This window comes from Dipodomys spectabilis, unplaced genomic scaffold (genome assembly GCF_019054845.1).
Source record: "Dipodomys spectabilis isolate Male_0828 unplaced genomic scaffold, ASM1905484v1 ptg000098l, whole genome shotgun sequence".
Lineage (NCBI taxonomy): Eukaryota > Metazoa > Chordata > Mammalia > Rodentia > Heteromyidae > Dipodomys > Dipodomys spectabilis.
In genome coordinates this window covers 8,314,422-8,333,999 of record NW_024870775.1, presented here as the reverse complement: position 1 = coordinate 8,333,999, position 19,578 = coordinate 8,314,422, and the positions used below count along the sequence as shown (strand labels likewise).

General features: G+C 45.7%; 1 protein-coding gene across 1 annotated transcript; it reads right to left on the bottom strand.

Moving 5' to 3' along the window:
• Positions 1 to 999: 999 nt before the first annotated feature.
• Ccz1 (CCZ1 homolog, vacuolar protein trafficking and biogenesis associated) lies at positions 1,000 to 19,260 on the bottom strand. Its single transcript, XM_042686948.1, has 15 exons — positions 19,094 to 19,260; positions 17,002 to 17,099; positions 16,812 to 16,905; positions 16,223 to 16,300; positions 15,852 to 15,899; positions 15,463 to 15,546; positions 14,106 to 14,281; positions 12,329 to 12,410; positions 10,615 to 10,676; positions 10,221 to 10,332; positions 7,245 to 7,278; positions 6,765 to 6,882; positions 4,302 to 4,460; positions 3,700 to 3,827; positions 1,000 to 1,309 (listed from the first exon to the last, which is right to left on the bottom strand). Exons 1-15 carry the CDS (start codon positions 19,211 to 19,213, stop codon positions 1,254 to 1,256), a joined length of 1,449 nt encoding a protein of 482 aa, XP_042542882.1. The 5' UTR covers positions 19,214 to 19,260; the 3' UTR covers positions 1,000 to 1,253.
• Positions 19,261 to 19,578: the final 318 nt, after the last annotated feature.

The window sequence follows — 19,578 nt, the reverse complement described above, 5'->3', positions numbered from 1 at the left end:
TGGAAATTGACAGAGCTCAGAGAGGGCTGCTGTCCAGACCGGAGAAACAGCAAAGTGACACAAAACATGGTACATGCAAGCAACTTGTGAAAAAACTCCCAACTACTACCATTAGGAACCAGCAGGTGATAGGATCATACCAACACACTGGCTGACTTTCAGGTAGAGAGCGGTAATTCCAGTGGTCCATCAGAAGACTGGAAGAATCTAATTGTACTACATCATGACACCTGCAGGGAAGACACATGATCAATAAGGCCCCATGTGATGGAAAACTAGCAGCAATTGCAAGGAAGGCTCAGGTGAGGGGAAACCAAGGTACAGATTATAAATTGTGACGATGGAAACCCTGCATCTCAGCAAAGCCTTCCCCTCTGTAGTGCAGGGCTGGGGCCTTCTGATAAGGACATTTTGATATTTAGGACATCATCCTTGGGCCACACAAATGATCAGTACAGGCACACCTGTCCTGTCATGTGTCAGAGGTTTTGGGGCCCTCCTATGCCTGAAGGCTGGACACTCCACACCCCCAGAACAGAGTAGACACATAAGCCAAGAGGTCTGAGGAAAAGCTGGTTTTGCGGTGAGGGAAATAACTGTGTTTTGTTTTTTTGGGTCTGGTCGTGGGGCCTGAACTCTGGGCCTGGGCACTGTCCCTCAGCTCAAGGCTAGCGCTCTACCACTTGAGCCACAGCGCCACTTCCAGCTTTTTTCTTTTTGCTTATGTGGTGCTGAGGAATAGTACCCAGGGCCTCTTGCATGCAAGGCAAGCGCTCTACCACTGAGCCACCTTCCCAGCCCCAATAACTGTGTTCTTTAGACCACTTCAGTTGGCTGGTTTATACCCAGCTCCTAGGCTCAATTCAATGGCACTGAGTTCTGCCCTTGGGGAGCCTTTGTTAAGGTCTTGTATGGGATATGGTCTAAACATCACAGCGGTACTCAAGCAGATGTAGCCCTGGGCAAAAAGACAAGACACTCAGCCAACACCAGAATTTTAAAAACTTTAACAATTTATTAGTCTTATTTCCCAGTAAAATATTCACATAATGTCAAAGGAATGGAATGATAGAGCTGACTACCTTTAATTCCACATAAATATTGAAAATCTAAAAACCTCAGGGGATCACCAGACCAAGTAGAAATTGATTCTTCAAACCAAGTATTGCTTTACTACATCATGAATGCAGTCAGTAATAGGACCAGTAACTGGCAGCAGTAAACAGGTCTGTCATCTGGGCAGGTGCAGTTCATCAATCCAGGAAGAAGATATTATTGAACTGTGTGGCACACAGCTTCTTCACTTCCTCTGCAGAGAGAGTACAAAGGGTGCGTTAGTAACACCAGGTGTGTGAGCAACGCCAGGTATGTGGCGCACACTATGAACAGGTGGGAAGAAGCAAGTGCTGGCATTCCTTCTGACCCTGAGTTCCACAAGTCTAAGCAAGAAATGGGAAACAATTGAGAGTATGGGGGGAGAAACACACCTGAAAAACTCATGAGACTGCCATGCTCCCCAACACACAGAAACACTGCTGCTATGGATCTGAGAACCCCCAGTCAGCAATTGGAGTGCAGCAATCTTAGAGAATTCTAATCTAGACATGGTTCGTCTGGACAAAGCTAATGAGACAGCGCGAAGGCCCTGGATGCAACCTTGAGTTGTAGATCAAGTGTTCCACAGAAGCATCATGACCTGGATTTTAGAGATTTCCACCTAAAATCAGGCATATATGGGGAAGGGTATGGTGGCTCATGCATGTAATCACAGCTACTCAGGACACAGAAGTAGGAGAATCTTGGTTTGAAGCTGGTCAGGGCAATAACGTAAGACCCTAATTGAAAAACTAAAGACAAAAGAAAAAAAAAGTTGGTGGAGGTGGCTCAAGTAGCAAAGCACTTGCCTAGCCACATGTGAATCCCTGAGTTCAAGCCCCAGTACCACCAAAACCAATTGCTATACAGGCATGTGCTATGTTTTCAAGGTGCACAACTACCAATACAAGAATTAAGAGTAAAAAGATTTAATATGCCCTAGGAGATAAAAAAGCAAGTAAGCCTTCACTGCTAACTTCCCTTTCAGTCTGCACATGGGCTGTGTCTCCCTGTGCTGCTGCTTGGCTTCAGGTCTAAGGCAGTAATGATGCTCAACCCAGTCACAGGCATTGCCCTTTCTTTAGGGTAATAGTCACCAGGACCCACAAACTCCTGGGGCATTGGAGAGGGCTGGCTGTCCTTTGAGGATATAGAAAAGGTTTTGTTGTTGTTTTTTGCTCAGGGCCTGGGTGCTGTCTCTGTACTTCTCTTGCTCAAGGCTCTACCATTTGAGCCACAGCACCACTTCGACTTTTGGTAATTTATTGGAGATAAGAATCTTGGGGGCTGGGATGTAGCTCAGTGGCAAAGCGCTTGCCTAGCAAGTGCAACGTCCTGGGTTCGATCCCCAGTACCAAAAAAGAAAAGACAAAAAAAAAAAAAAAAAAGAATCTTGGGCATGGACTTTCCTGTCCAGGCTGGCTTTGAACCGTGATCCTCAGAGCTCAGCCTCCTACAATAACTAGGATTAGAGGCATGAGCCCAACTAGAAAACGAGATGTTTTTATTATTTTATTTTTTGTCAGTCATGGAGCTTGAACTCTGGGCCTGGGTGCTGTCCCTGAGCTCTTCAGCTCAAGGCAAGTGCTTTACCACTTGAGCCACAGTGTCATTTCCCACAATATTATTTCTGGTTTTCTGATGGTTAACTGGAAAAACCAGTTTTCTGGATTTTCCTTGCCCAGGTTAACTTTGTTGAACCATAATCATCAGATCTCAACCTCCTGAGTCGCTAGGATTATAGGCATGAGCCATGGGTATCCAGTAAAAAAGACATTTTTTTTGTTGTTGTTCTTTGCCAATCCTGGGGCTTGAACTCAGGGCCTAGGCATTGTCCCTGAGTCTCTGTGCTCAAGGCTAGCACTCTTCTACTTAAGCCACAGTGCCACTTCTGGCTTTTTCTGTTTATGTGGTACTGAGGAATCGAACCCACGGCTTCATGCATGCTAGGCAAGCACTGTACCTCCAAGCCACATTCTCAGCCCAAAAAGGAGACTTTTATACATAGCTTAAAAAGCAAAACCATGGTGTTTTTTGTTTTGTTTTTGCATTGTACAAGGCAAGCACTCTACCACTGAGGCACCTTCCCAGCCTTTTTTGCATTGAAGAAAACAATTTTCTCTTTTTGTTTGAGGGTGGGTCTGGCCCCAAACTTGGGTCCTCCTGCCCCTTGTCCTGCCTGCATGCACACAGGTGTGCACCCTTTGGAAGCTAAGCTGACAAGTTCCTCTGCTACAGGACAGGAACACATACAACGCAGCGCTGCTTAAACCTCGCAAGGCACCATCTGTCCCATCCCATCCACCATGTTTTTTTGTTTTTGTTTTTGGTCCAGTCGTGGGGCCTGAACTCTGGGCCTGGGCGCTGTCCCTCAGCTCTTCAGCTCAAGGCTAGCGCTCTACCACTTGAACCACAGCACCACTTCCAGCTTTTTTTCTTTTTGCTTATATGGTGCTGAGGAATCGAACCCAGGGCCTCAGGCATGCAAGGCAAGCACTCTACCACTGAGCCACCTTCCCAGCCCCCATCCACCATCACACCCAAGAGCATTTGGAAGTAGTGGCAGCATTGAGATTCTGCTGAAATCCACCAAATCCTAGTTACCATTGACTTCGATCAGGTTTGCATTCTTCTGATTCAAAATCACATAGAGCTCCCGCTGATCTGACTTCTTCCCCACAACCCAGTAGTCACTCATGGCTTTCACGATGATTTCTTCATCTTCATCCGCTCTGCAAAATAAGTTTCAGAATGTGGCAGATGTCTTGCACATATGTGCACTGTGGGAGGAAGGACGCACCCAGACAAAAAGTGGACACTGGCCTACTGCTGAGGCTGTGGGAAATGCAGCCAGGAAGGGGTCAAGCTGAGCCCCTGTGAAGTGGCAGTTACCTAGGGGTTGTGTGTGTACTAGCAGAGGGGCTTGAACTTAGGGCCTTGTGCTCTTGTTTTTTTATTATTATTTTTGTTGTTCCAGGCTCACACTCTACCACTTGTGCTGTAGCTCTCCTACCAGCTTTTTGCTGGTTAATTAGAGATAAGAATCTACCAGATTTGTCTGTTTGGGCTGGCTTTGAACCTTGATCTTCAGATCTCAGTCTCCTGAGGAGCTAGGATTACATGGGTGAGCCACCAGCACCCAGCTTGGGTCACTTAAGTTTGAGACAATTCCTTTAATATCTCTTCCAAGAAGGAGCTAGCGTTACCTAGTGAAATCACTGTTGATGTCACCCAGAATCTTCATTAAGTCAGGATGAACCGACGTCAGAGACACGCTGGGTGTTTTCCTCATGTGAATTGTGCTCTTCTCTGCTAAATTCATGTGGTTGAAATAGATGAACTTAAACTGGGGCTCCTTTTCAGACCTGTCAAAACATGTCATTAAGATGGCAGCATTTGGGGCTGGGAATGTAGCTTAGTGGTGGAGTGCTTGCCTAGCATGCATGAAGCCCTGGGTTCCATTTCTCAGTACCACATACACAGAAAAAGCTGGAAGTAGCATGGTGGCTTGAGTGATAGAGTGCTAGCCTTGAGCAAAAGAAGCTCAGGGACAGTGCTCAGGCCTGGAGTTCCAGACCCAGCACTGGTATAAAAGAAAGAAAAGAAAAAAGAAAAAAAGAAAAGAAAAAGAAGAAAAGACGGCGTCATCCAGCTTCCTGTTTTGTTGGACCAGGGTCTGGGTGAAGGGGCAGTTGACATCATATCTACCGCGAAGGCGCGAAGAAGCCTCTGCAACCCAAGAAGAAGGGCGAAAAAGACGCGGAAAGAGGGGCAGAAGAGACTTGAGGAATCTGAAAGTGAAGGCTGCAGGGAGGGGACCCCTGGCCACAGGTGGAATTAAATCTGGCATGGCCGGGCACCGGTGGCTCACGCCTGTCATCCTAGCTACTCAGGAGGCTGAGATCTGATGACTGCAGTTCAAAGCCAGCCAAGGCAGGAAAGTCCCCATGAGACTCTTAACTCCAATTAACCACCAGAAAACTGGAAATGGAGCTGTGGTTCAAGTGGTAGAGCGCTAGCCTTGGGCTAAAGAGCTCACAGACAGCACCCAAGCCCAGAGTTCAAGCCCCATGACTGACCAAAAAAAAGCTGTTCATTGTCCCTGAGATGATGGTGACTCCTTATTCCATTCCTATTAAACATCTGGATTGCCTGCATCACATCTCTGCTATGTAAATGAAGGTTTGTGTAGGATTCTATAAACATTAAGAACAACCTTTAAAAAAAAAAAATTCTACAGTGGCTCTGTCTCTACTTTGTCAGCCACTGCTACCTCAGATGTAAATTTAAAGTAAACCCAGATTCCTGCCAGAGTCTGCTCCGTGTTCTACTCCTGCATTCTGTATCATCTTGAAAGTAAACCAACTCATTAAAAAAAAAAAAAAAAAAAGAAAAGCCGGGCGCTGGTGGCTCACGCCTGTAATCCTAGCTACTCAAGAGGCTGAGATCTAAGGATGGAGGTTCAAAGCCAGCCTGGACAGGAAAGTCTGTGAGACTCTTATCTCCAATAAACCACTAGAAAACTGGAAGTGGTGCTGTGGCTCAAGCAGTAGAGTGCTTGCCTTGAGCTCAAGAGCTGAGGGACAGTGCCCAGGCCCAGAGTTCAAGCCCCATGACCAACAAAAAAAAAAAAAGGCAGCATTTAGAATGACCCTTATCCAGAAGACCACACAACCACACTAGAAATGAGAAACTTTACAGCCAAGGCCCTGAGCATTCAACCACTGCCTTCTGGTCCAGAAGTTCAGCAGCCTTGGTGACATCCACTTGGACACACCTTTCCAGAGAGCTCCTTCATTTTCCGACACCCACCCTATGTTAACCACTATGTGATACTTATTCTAAGTAAAAGCTTTGTAAATGGCAGTCACTTGTTATCTGCTAACTTAAAAAAAAAAACAAAAACAAATGAGGTGACTCAGTGGTAAAAGTAGCAGCCTAGTAAGTTTGAAGCCCTGAGTTCAACACTAGTACCACTACCAAAACCAAAACCAAATGTGCTTTGTGCTGTCTCATGACAAGGCCAGGGGCGGGGGGTGGGGATGGAGTGGGAGGGTGTTGGGACTACAGGCCTGCCCAGCCTTGTTGCACATGCTGTTTTGGGGCTGGCTATGGCTGCTTTCAAGATCCAATGACAGCTAAGCAGCTGCAGAGCCCACAAAGTCCCAGGCCCTTTGCAACAAAGGCTTGCCACCCCAGTGCTAGAGACCACCAAGGAGCTCCCCACAAACAGGACAGCCGCCACCAGGGCTCACAGCTCATAGCAGAAAGGAGAGCTGGGCACCAGTGGCTCACACCTGTAATCCTAGCTACTCAGGAGGCTGAGATCTGAGGATCTCAGTTCAAAGCCAGCAGGCAAGAAAGTCTGTGAGACTCTTACCTCCAATTAACCACCAGAAAACCAGAAGTGGCTCTGTGGCTCAAGTGGTAGAGTGCTCACATTGAGCTGAAGAGCTCAGAGACAGCACCCAGGCCCAGAGTAAAGCCCCACAACCACCAAAAAAAAAAAAAACAACACAAAAAAAAACAGCAGCAAAGGGGACGTGTTGACTGGAGACTAGCCCTGTTACCTGGACAGCCTGGACTCATGCTTGCCCCCCTCCCAGGAGGCACAGCAGGGTTACCACACCAGAACTTCAGTCTGACAGGAAGCAGGAAGCAGTACAAACCCAGATATCCTCTTGTTGATATTGAACTGCTCGCAAATGTCTGATGCCAGAACAGTGAGCTGGGGTCCCACAATGCTGTCTAGTCTCCGGCAGAAGTCCAAGGTGAGCTGTGTGGAGGCTGGGGAGGAAGACGGGATAGTACACAGTGCTACTATCACAAGCCTGGCCAGAGGCCCAGCCACCCAATCTCCCAGCACTGTAGGCACAGCTTTATGTGGCTGTGCTCCAGGCAGACTGCAAAAGGTCAAGTACAGCACTTGGGCCCCCAGCTTTTACAAATAGGACATTTAGCCCCATGTCCCTCAGCTGCCAGTACCACCACCTATCCACCTCACAGCAAGGGGGTGCAGGATGCCAACAAGGAAAAGCCGGGCCTCTGCAGCATGAGCGCTTGTGCAACCCTGTGGCCTAGGGCAGCAGTCTAGCACCTAATAAGGTAGAGTCAGTGGCAAAGCACTGCCTGGGTTGGGCTTTACCCACCTTCAATCATAAAGCACACAGCTGCACTCATGGCCTGGGGAGAACAAAGCAGAGATTAGCAGGCGGCCTGGAAAGGAGCGGACTGTTACAGCCAAACCTAGCCATCTCCCTTAAGTCCTGATGTGAACAAAGCACACAGTCAGTGACAAAGACAGGACACTAGGGGTCACCAGAGACTGTGTACTGGTCCAGCCAAACGTGTGCAAATGAAGCATTTATGATTTAGAACCATCTTCTAGAAGACAAAATCTGCACAGGGATCTGGGAAAGACTAGCATCTTGTTAATTAAGCTCTGTGATGGGAGCTGAGGACTCACTGTTCCACTTGACAATTTCAATGAACACAACTGAAGAAACACTACAGCCTGCAGCCATCGCATCTCCACTCATTCTAACAAGTGACTGGTTAGGATATTGAAAAATAACTGCATCCACTGGGCACTGATGGCTCACGCCTGTCATCTCAGTTACTCAGGAAGCTGAGATCTGAGGATCGCAGTTCAAAGCCAGCCCAGGCAGGAAAGTCTATGAGACTCTTATCTCCAGAAATCCAGAAGTGGTGCTGTGGCTTAAAGTGAGAGAGCGCTAACCTTGAGCAAAAAGAACTCAGGAACAGTGCCCAAGCCCTGAGTTCAAGCCCTGAGACAGACCAAAAAACAAAACAAAACAAAACAAAAGGTAACAGCATACAATACCACCAATCAATAAACAAGATTTTTTTTTTTTTTCTGTCGGTCGTGGGGCTTGAACTCTGGGCTTGGGCGCTGTCCCTGCGCTCTTCAGTTCTTCAAGTGCTCTATCGCTTGAGCCACAGAGCCACTTCCAGTTTTCTAGTGGTTTATTGGAGATAAAGAGTCTCACAGACTTTCCTGCTCGAGCTGGCTTTGAACCGTGATCCTCAGATCTCAGTCTCCTGAGAAGCTAGGATTACAGGCGTGAGCCACAGGTGCCTGGCTTTTTTTTTTTTTTGTCATGGGGCTTGAACTCTGGGCCTGGGTGCTGTCCCTGAGCTCTTCAGCTCAAGGCTAGTGCTCTACCACTTGAGCCACAGTGCCACTTCCACAAACAAGATATTGGAATTAAAAATTATAAAGTAAAGCTGAATGCTTGTGGCTCACGCCTGTAATCCTAGTAACTACTCAGGAGGCTGAGACATGAGGATCATTCATGGTTCAAAGCCAGCCTGGATAGGAAAGCTAATAATGATATATGGACCCAATCACTCTTGACTTTACCAGAAAAGAATATGAAAAACTGTACCCTAACTATAATTTTCCTGAGTAACTTCAAGAAACAGAAATTGCTACAGACACTGCCTCAAGAAGAAACAAAATCAAGATAGACCCATAGAGAGCCGGGAGGTCATTTGTCTGTTTGTCTGTCTATATATTGTGGTAGACTATTGGCCTAGTATATGTAAGGCTCTGGGTTCAATCCTAATACTACAAAATGAGATGATAATTTAAAAACTTTTCACAAAGAAGCTGGGTGCCGGTGGCTCACGCCCGTAATCCGAGCTACTAAGGAGGTTGAGATTTGAGGATCACGGTTCAAACCAGCCTGAGCAGAAAAGTCCATGAGACTCTTATCTCCAATTAACCACCAGAAAAACGGAAGTGGCACTGTGACTCAAGTGGTAGAGCACTAGCCTTGACTGAAGAGCTCAGGGACAGCACCCAGGCACAGAGTTCAAGCCCACAACCAAAAAAACCCCAAAAAACAAAAACAAAACTTTTTACAAAGAAAAAGCCACATACAAAATTCACTACTGTGAATTTTATCCAATGTTTGAAGAATTAATGATATCAAGTCTTCCAAAAAATAGGAAAAGAGGGCATACTTCTGAACTCATTCCATCACTAAGGGTTACTTCTGTACCAAAAGCAGATAATGCAAGAAAGAAAACTACAGCCCTGCTGCCAGAGCTCCTGCAGTATCAGCTCAACCTGTCCAGGCTGGAGATGAAAGCCAGCCACGTGGGACCAGCTCTGTCCATGGCCAACAAAAACTCAGGCCATGAAGGCCCAATGGGCCTACTCCCTAGAGATAATCTGTCCACATACCTCCATGTCTGCGGGAGATCCAAGAGCCACACTGTCCATAGGACTCTCAAGAGGACAAGAACTCACAGTGGCTTCCACATTTGCCTCTCCCTGGGACTGGTTTTCTGTACTCTTGAACTGTAATCAGCTATAGTTACAGCTGAATGTAAAGGCTTTTGATGCTGGTCCTTTTGATCTCCGCAGCCTGGGTACTGTCCTAAGCTGCTTTTGTTCAAGGCTGCCACTCTACCGCTTGAGCCACAGCTCCATTTCTGGCCTTTTTGGTAGTTAACTGGAGATAAGGTTCTCATGGACTTTCTCATCTAGCTTTGAACTGCGATCCTTAGTTCTCAGCCTCCTGAATAGCTAGGGTTACAGGTGTGAGCCACTGGCACCTGACTACATTTTGTTTGTTAAGTTTTGGGTGAGAAAGAACATAAGCACAAAGCCGGGCACCGGTGGCTCACGCCTGTAATCCTAGCTACTCAGGAGGCTGAGATCTGAAGATCATGGTTCAAAGCCAGCCTGGGCAGGAAACTCCGTGAGACTCTTATCTCCAATAAACCACTCGAAAACCAGAAGTGGTGCTGTGGCTCAAGTGCTAGAGCGCTTGCCTTGAGCTGAAGAGCACAGGGACAGCGCCCAAGCCCAGAGTTCAAGTCCCACGTCCAAAAAAAAAAAAAGAACATAAGTACAGATGCCCAGTTTTCTTTCTTGTACTCAAAACTGACATCAGAAGAAAACTGGAGCTGGGCTCCAGTGATACTCAAAGCACACCTTCCCCTACAGAACAGCACCCATTTGGATATTTACAATGAAAACTTCTACTACTTCTCCAAGAGACACTTAAAGAGGTTTGCATACATCACTAGGGACCTATACAAGGTTTACTTTACTAGTGAGTCTAACACCAGAGGGGAAAAACAGTTGTTACCTTATAAACAATTAAATGGAGCTCTTCGTAAGTGTCATCTGTATTTACAAAGATTTTGGGGAATCTGCATTTTGCTTCTGGATCATTAAGGTTCAAGGGTCCAGTAAGAAATCTTGAAAGTAAATACAGAGATGACTCAACAAGGTAAATTATAAACAGGAATATATAATCAGAATGCATTCCTAGCCAAAAGACATCCATATCTGCTGACACTGGCTATTTGCAAAATGAAATTAGAGTGTGATAAGGAAACTATTTAAACCCATGGCAAACAATGAATTCGTTTAGTGGATTATTACCAGCAAGAACACAAGGCAATTCAATGTTTATGATTCCATTTTTACTGAAGATGAGGCAAAAAAAATACTAGAAAAATCAAAGAACAAAGTCCTACCTTCCGTAGTGCTGAAGATTTCCTGGCATTTCTGCTCTTATGGGGGAATCCCTTCCTGCCAACTGCAAACACATTAATGTGGAGAAATAATTCATTAGATATTTATATTCATCGCTTGGAAAAAGAACATTCCTGTCTGCTGGTTGGCTCTAAGAACAATAGAGTTCTTATCAATTTCCTATATTCCTCTATATCCCCTCAAAAAGGGTTTCTGAAGTACAAGAAGAATTAGACTGATTTTAATCCTGATTGTCATAACTGCACCCTACTCTAACCCTATAACTAATGTACTTGCTTTTATGAGTTACTGAGCTCACATCCGTAATCCTAGCTACTTGGGAGGCTGAAATCAAGAGAATTGTGTTTTGAGGCCAGCCCAGGCTAAAAAAAAAGTCCATGTGACTCCATCTCAACAGATGAAGCTGGGAGTGGTGGTGTGTGTTTGTCATCCTAGCTATGATGGTACACCTAAATCAGGCAGATCCTAGTCCAGGCATATGTGTGGGCAGGAAGTGATAGCCTATCTCAAAAATAATAACCAGTGCATAAAAGGGTTGAAGGCATGTTATTAGACTGTAGCACTGAAAAATGTGTACCACCTGTCTCCAGTTAGTTGGGCCCAAATGCAATAGCAAAGAGATATATATATACACACACATATACACTATACATATATATGTTTATACACACACACACACACACACACACATATACACACACATTTTTTTTTTGGTCAGTTGTGGGGCTTCAACTCTGGGGTTTGAACTCTGGGCCTGGGGGCTGTCTCTCAGCTCTTCAGCTCAAGGCAAGCACTCTACCACTTAAGCCATAGCACCACTTCCAATTTTCTGGTGCTAATTGGAGGTAAGAGTCTCACGGACTTTTCTGCTTGGGCTGGCTTTGAACTGTGATCCTCAGATCTCAGCCTCCTGAGTAGCTAGGATTACAAGTGTGAGTCACTGGTGCCTGGCTCAAAGGGATATTTTTAATGATTTTTTTTTTTTGGAGGGGGGGGGAGGGTGCTAGTCCTGGGGCTTGAACTCAGGACCTGGATGCTGTCCCTCAACTCTTTTGCTCAAGGCTAGCGCTCTACCAGTTGATCCACAGCTTCACTTCCATCTTTTTGATACTTTTAGAAGAGTCTCAGACTTTCCTGCCCAGGCTGCCTCTTGAGTAGCTAGGATTATAGCTATGAGCCACCAGTACTCAGGAGCAAAGGGAAATCTTTTTTTTATTTTTTGGTCTGGTCGTGGGGCCTGAACTCTGGGCCTGGGCGCTGTCCCTCAGCTCTTCAGCTCAAGGCTAGCGCTCTACCACCTGAGCCACAGTGCCACTTCTGGCTTTTTTCTATTTTGCTTATGTGGTGCTGAGGAATCAAACCCAGGGCCTCATGCATGCAAGGCAAGCGCTCTACCACAGAGCCACCTTCCCAGCCCAGGGAAATCTTTTAAAGGTACAAAATAGCTGCTGAAAAAGCACAAGGCCTTGAGTTCAAACCCTAGTACCACCACTGGAAAAAGTCATTGAAATACCTCACATGGCACATCACTTAACATCGCCTGACATCAGTCTGTAGGGAATGTCCTCTTCCAATTTCTTCTGTGTGGAGACTGACAACAGTGTACTATATCACCCAGCTCCTGGACAGTCACACGTCAAAAACAGACTTATGTGTCAGTCTCCACCTTAGCCTACGTCTACAGGGCACGCCTACCTCAGGTTCAATGTGCCTGGGAAACAGAGAGGTGGTGAGATACTTGTATAAAATCCTCATGTCGTCTTGTTCTAATCCACTCCTGAAACAGCAGAAAAGCACGCAGTGAACAGCCTGGAACTGTTCTCTGGCCTCACTCTGTGCCACAGCCCACCATCTTGCTTTACATTACATGGAAAGACCCACCACACTCCTGGACTAGAAGCCCAGGAGGGAACAAATCAAACCCAAGTGTAGGAACAGCACTTTGTCCTGCAGTGCCTAGAGATAGTATTTATCTGCCACTTGGAACAGTAAATCCTAGCACACCCAATTCGTGGGCTGATTGCAAGTAGGACTACTTCTGTGCCTGGAAATGTACTCCACTCTCCAGCAGCAGATGTGTTCCAACCACCTTCTAGAAAAATACTGCTATGTGGTACAAAGGGAACTAGGTCCTTGGTGTCAGAAATGTACTTGGGTTTTTAAATCTCTGAATCCCAGCATAGATACAAAGGAGGAAGAGAAAGCCAGCCTAGTTGTACACAACTTAAGCCCAGCACTCAGGAGGCTGAGGCAGGAAGACTGAAGGTTGGAAGCCAGTAAAGCTACATAGTGAGGTTCTGTTCCCCTGAACCACAACAACACAAGCCCCAACCCCTCCCCACCAAAATATCCCCAAACACATAGATATAAAAATGCATTACATTGGGGGCTGGAAATGTAGCTCACTGGTGTGCTTGCCTTGCATGCGTGAGGCCCTGGGTTCAATTCCTCAGCACCACATAAGCAGAAAAAGCCAGAAGTGGCGCTGTGGCTCAAGTGGTAGAACACTAGCCTTGAGCTGAAGAGCTGAGGGACAGTGCTCAGGCCCAGAGTTTAGGCCCATTGACCGACAAAAAATAGTAACAACAAAAACAACCAAAACATTACATTGGGCTGGGAATATGGCTTAGTGGTAGAGTGTTTGCCTAGCATGTATGAAGCCCTGAGTTCGATTCCTCAGTACCACATAAACAGAAAAAGCCGGAAGTGGTGCTATAGCTCAAGTAGTAGAATGCTAGCCTCAAGCAAATGAAATTCAAGGACAGTGACCAGGTCAGGCCTTGAGTTCAAGCCCCAGGACTGGCAAAAAAATAAATAAATAAATAAAAATACATTGTGGTTATCTTAAATATTAAAACCACCACAACAAAAAAAAAACCCTCCCCAAACTTAGCTCCTTCAAGGGCCAGGTACAGTGGCTTATACTTTTAATTAATAGCTAACTGAGAATTAACCAAGACCCATCTAAAGCTGTAAATCACAGGCTTGGTGACCATGCCTATGATCCCAGCTATGAGGGAGACTGTAAGTAGTAGGATCAAAGTCATGGCAAAAAAAAAAAAAAAAATCAGATTCTATCTGAAAAAATAACTAAAGCAAAAAAGGCTGCGGTTGTGACTCAAGTGGAAGAGCACCTGCCTAGCAAGTGCTAAGCCTCTTACGTTCAATCCCTAACACTGTAAAAAGAAATCTGTTGTATGAAAATGATGCTTTCCACATTTATCAGTTCTTTGAATTTTCTAGAACATAGCAAAATAAAAATAGTATTCCTAAACCCGAGGTGATGGGGACATTCACTTGGCCTTACATGAAATAATTTTAAGCTCCACTGCTGAGGAGGTTTATAGCAGATGGTACTGTAGAAGTTTCCTGCTCTTCCCCACCTAGGTCCTGTGAGCTCTACCATCTCCCAGGCCATGCTGGGTGTGTTCCCTCCACCCCCCCAATTCAGCGCGAGCCTTAGTGCACCTACCAGATGAGCTGGTCATTATAGAGAAACGCAGTGTATTTCACTAAATTCAGGCTTTCCTCCATTCTATTAATAAAGGACTGGATTTTCAAGTAAGTCATTTTATCCAATGGGAAGAAGCTGATTCCACCAAAAATGTCAAGTAGGTCACATGACTGCAAGTGGAGTGTTTGCAAATACTGAAAAAAAAAAACATGGCACAAAATTTACTAATAATTCAATACAGTATTCTGACAGTTGAGAATGCTCTATTAGACCAAGACCTCACCTCAAGGAACAAGCCAGGCATGGTGGTTTTATGCATGTGGGAGGCATAGGTAGGATGATCTTTTGTTAGGCTGGCCCTGAGCAAAAAATGATATCCTACTTCAAAAATAACTAAAAAGCAAAACAAAGGGCTGCAGGTGAGGTGGCTTGAGTGGTATAGCACTTGCCTAGCAAGCACTAGACCAGAGCTCAAACTATAGTACAGCCAGAGGGGAAAATGTTTCATCAAACTAGTGTCTACCCAGTGTGTTTTGCCTTTAAGCATCCTATTAGGGCTCCTCAGCAACCCACACAGTATTCAGGGCAGCAGGGCTATCCTGAAGATTTGTCAGGACAACAGGAGATGAATGAGGATGAGAGCATGAATCAATGCACTAGCAACCAATGCAACAGTCTATGTCGTCAAATGCTTTCTCCCTTTTTTGGTGGTGGTTCGTACTTTTTGCTCTGTTCCTTAGATACAGTCTCAAAATTTGCCTAATCTGGTCCTGGACCAGATCTTCCTACTTCTACCTCCCATGCAGCTGGGAATACAGGTGTATACCACCATGCCAGTTCCAAAAGCTTTTTCCTTGGGTCAGCAGAGATTTTACCTATTTAGAGAAAAGAACCAACTCCTAAGAATGTGCAACTCTGGTAATGGTTTAAGTTTTGCTCATCAGTATTTCACCACACAATAGGACCACTTTTGAGTAGGTGGTTTACATGGATGGATGTGCAGGAAAGGACAAAGCCCAAAGATGCCTCCAAGAGTACTGGGTAGAGGCAGGATGCTCTGCTCCATACACAGGTTGAAAGAGAGCTGCCAGAGTGCAGGCCTGGAGAGCACAGGCCCAGAGTGCCTCCATGCTCTGCTTTTGCCACAGGATTGTGCAGGCTATTTGCCACTTTCTAGTCCTGAGGTTCTGTATATGAAAAACAAGCTTGAGTGCATTGCTATTTCTCCCCAGAGTTGTTCTTTCTGTTGTCCAGAATGGAGCCCAGGGCCACATGCACGTACTCCACTACTGACATACATACCTCCATCTGCATTCTCCTCCTCTAACATGTGTGTGAATGCTACCAAATGATGAATCAAATGCACAGTACTCACCCGATGGAAGAATTTCTCTAATCTTTCTTTGAGAAGCTTGATACCTCCATCTTCCATAGCTTTCAGAAATGTCCCATTGAAAAGCTAATGGTGTAAAATACCATGCAACAAATCAATTTCCTATGCCAATCAACTTCCAAGTGTAACAAGCTGTTTTTTCCTTTTAATTTATTCAATTCAGCCCCTCACCACCTAGTGAAGCCTGCCCGAGCTGGCTTCAGACCATAATGGTCAGATCTCAGCCTCTTGAGTAGCTAGGATCACAGATGTGAGCCACCAGCATCCAGCAAAGAATAACTTTTAACCAATGACTAACTTGGTAAATGGGGGGAGGCCAAGGTGGGAAACTGAACAGTATTTCAGCTAAAAAAAAAAAAAGTCATGCCTACCTTATACATGCTGTAGCACTGCTGTAGCACCGAGCTATAGACCTTGTCCTACAAATGAGAACAAAGCAATATAATAATTATAAATGTGGTCCTGGAATAGTTGTGTGCTGAAAGAAGTGGTATCCAATAAACTCAAATACACAAAACTGCATAAGCCTCATTTTAGAAGGGCTTTCCACACAGATGACCAATAAACAGAAGGAAGTACTGTGACGGGACAAGTGCATGTTAGAAGACTGCATTCACGTAAACAATGAACATAGAACCATATATACCCTCCAAGAACCTTCTGTGGAAGCCACCTAGTATGTAGCTAAGTCACTATATATCCAGAACATGTTTTCTTAAAATGATGAAAAATGACACATTACCAATAGCTCCTCCTCTTGGTATTCAACAACTGCTTTCCCATCTTTACTTTGCTTTTCAATGATAGGATTCCGAACAACCTACAAAGTTTGATAAACTGAAATTATACCATAAATTGATTACATGTTTTTGATATTGCTTTAATTGAAAACATTTGGGGGGGGGGGAAGAATGCAGCTTAGTGGTAGTTTCTAGCATGCTTGAGGTCCTGAGTTCAATACCCAGCAATATATAAAAATAAAATCTGAACATGTTATAGCATCAGAAACATAATTATTTTCTCTTTTTTTGCCAGTCCTGGGGCTTGAACTCTGGGCCTGGGCACTGTCACTGAGCTTCTTTTGCTCAAGGCTAGCACTCTACCACTTGAGCCAGAGTGCCACTTCTGGCTTTTTTCTGTGTATGTGGCACTGAGGAATTGAACTCAGGGCTTCATGTATGAGAAGCAAGCACTCTACCACCCTAGAAACACAATTTCTTACAACAGCCCTAAGAACAATGGGACAGGAATTTGATTTTTACATCTCAATTTTACCGTAATTCCTAACAATAATTAGCAACTTCGAACAAGACAGACTATGTGGCAAATACCATGACCATCCAGAAATTTTCTTCCGGCTCATTGAAGAACTGTCTGTTCTTCTGTGTGTGTAAAGATTTTGCAGGTTTTGATGGACTAAAGGTCCTAAACAAAAAGTTCAAAGAACATGTTTGGAACAATTCTCCAGGCATAAGTGACAAGAATTCATTGGGCTTTACAAAAGCACCTTGAAGGCATTACCTTGTAAACTGTACAATAGCTTCACACAATCCAACATTTCTAATCTTTTCATTCTTTTCTACTTCATTTGGATGATAAAACAAAATCTTATTTTCTTCCTAAAGCAGAAAGAATAAAAAACACAAGGTTAACAAAAGCATTTCTTCAATCTCAGCAATTCAAGGTGTTTTATGTTCACCTTTACAGATACAAAAAATTAACTGGGGGCTGGGAAGGTGGCTCAGTGGTAGAGTGCTTGCCTTGCATGCATGAGGCCCTGGGTTCGATTCCTCAGCACCACATAAGCAGAAAAAGCCGGAAGTGGTGCTGCTCTGTCTCAAGTGGTAGAGTGCTAGCCTTGAGCTGAAGAGCTTAGGGACAGAGCCCAGGCCCAGAGTTCAGGCCCCACGACCGACCAAAAAAAAAAAATTAGGTATCGATGGCTCATGCCTGTGATCCTTGCTACTCAGGAGGCTAAGACCTGAGGATCATGGTTCAAAGCCAGCCCATATAGGAGAGCCTGTGGAAAGCCTCTCATGTCCAATTTAAATCACAGAAAAAGCCAGAAGTAGTGCTATGGCTCAAGTGATAGAGTGCTAACCTTGATCAAAAGAAGCTCAGGAACAGTGAACAGGCCCAGAGTTCAAGCCTCAAGCCTGGCAAAAAAATTAAAAAAAAAAAAAAAAAAAGAGAAATTAGGACAGGGATGGGGCATGACTCAAGTGGCAGAGCAGCTTACTAGCAAGCCATGAGTTCAATCTCCAGCATGGCAAGAAAATAATAAAGTAACAAAATATAGTTGAGCCCAGTGCCAGTGGCTCAAGCCTGTAGTCATAGCTACTCAGAAGGCTGATATCTGAGGATTGACGTTCAAAGCCAGCCTGAGCAGGAAATTCTGTGAGACTCTTCTCTTCTATAAACCACTCACAAAACCGGAAGTGTCACTGTGACTCAAGTGGTAGAGTGCTTGCCTTCAGCTGAAGAGCTGAGGGACAGTGCCCAGGCCCAGAGTTCAAGCCCCACGACTACCACCACCAACAAAAAATTAAATATATATATATATATATTGAAATTAGAAAACTAGTAATGATCATGTGTAAATTTTATCCGTAGGTCTGAAAGTTAACTGTGATATTCACTAAACTACATTTCCTCTGAGGAATAGCTCTAAGAGAAGTCTCTGCCTTTCTCTGGTGCTCATTTGTAATTCATCAAGGCTTCCAAAAAATGTGTGTGTGTGTGCATATACATTGGAATTTAGCTCTCCACAAATTAAATCCAACTGCTTCACAGGCACTTGGACTGACAGCCTTTAACAGAAGTGATTTGCTGGCAACTAAAATACAGCTTTGGACATCCTTTGAGGAAGTCAACATCCTAATCCTGGAACAAGCAAATTCCTGAACTATCTGGAAAAGAAAGAGAACAAAACAGAAACAAACAAAAAACTTTGTGAGCATCCTTTAAGTTTGTTTTTGTATATGTATGCCAGTAATGGGGCTTGAACTCTCCTTTAGCTTTTTCACAGGCTGGCACTCTACCACTTGACCCACAGCACTACTTCTAGCTTCTCTCTCTCTCTCTTTTGGTGGTGAGTTGGAGGTAAGCGTCTCATGGATTTTCTTGCCGGGAGTGGCTTCGAACCGTGATCTTCACATCTCAGCTTCCTGAGTAGCTAGGATTACAGGAGTAAGCCATCCGCTCCAGGAGTTTTTTTGTTTTTTTTTTTAAGGACTACAGTCCTCCAGTTTGGATCCACACTTGTAATAGTCGACTTCCAATACCATAAAGCCAAATTCAATTTTTAAGTCTCCAGAATTGATGCAAAGCGAGGAGGACCCTCCACCAGTGAAGATTGATTGACAGGCCGGGCCTCCATCATCCAGGAGCTGGAGCAACACCCGCCGGGCCTCCATCATCGGGAACTCAAGCCGCACCTGCCGGCCCGTCAGGTCCCCACCGACCACCGGATATGGCTAGGGGGCCCGAGCTGTGCCCTGAAGCTCCAGGCACACGGGGAGACGCCCCCGAAGACTCCAGGGGGCGCCGGCGCGAGGCCGGTCGCCCTCCCGGCCCTCGTTATCCCACGCCCGGCCCGGCCCGGCCTGCGCACCTCTCCCTCGCGCGGCCCGAAGCGCGGGTTGTAGATGAAGAAACTCAGCAGCGCCGGCGGGAACTGCTTCTCCTGGGCCGCCCAAGTCCCGCTCCCGGCCGCCGCCGCCGCCGCCGCCATCTCGGCCCGGCCCCCACGGGCCCCCCCCACCCGCCCCACCTCCGGAGCCGCCCAGGGCCGGACCCTACACCGCTGCCGGGAGGAGACCGCACTTCCGCCCCGCTTCCGCACGCTCCCCGGAAGCAGCTGATGCCCGGCCGGAAGAGGAATCCACAGCGCGGTGTCCCAGTGTAATACGTCCGGGTAGACCCCCGTTCCCGTCTGTTTCCTGGGCTGTGGTATTTCTTACACAGCTTGAGGGAGCTAGGGTGAGTGGGTTTGTCACAGATGCCACTTGGCAATGGTGGTTTTTCCTGTCAGGGAAGCTGTGAGTTGGCATTTGGACACCAAGACAGGCCTGGGTAACACTTCTCGCTCTGCTGCAA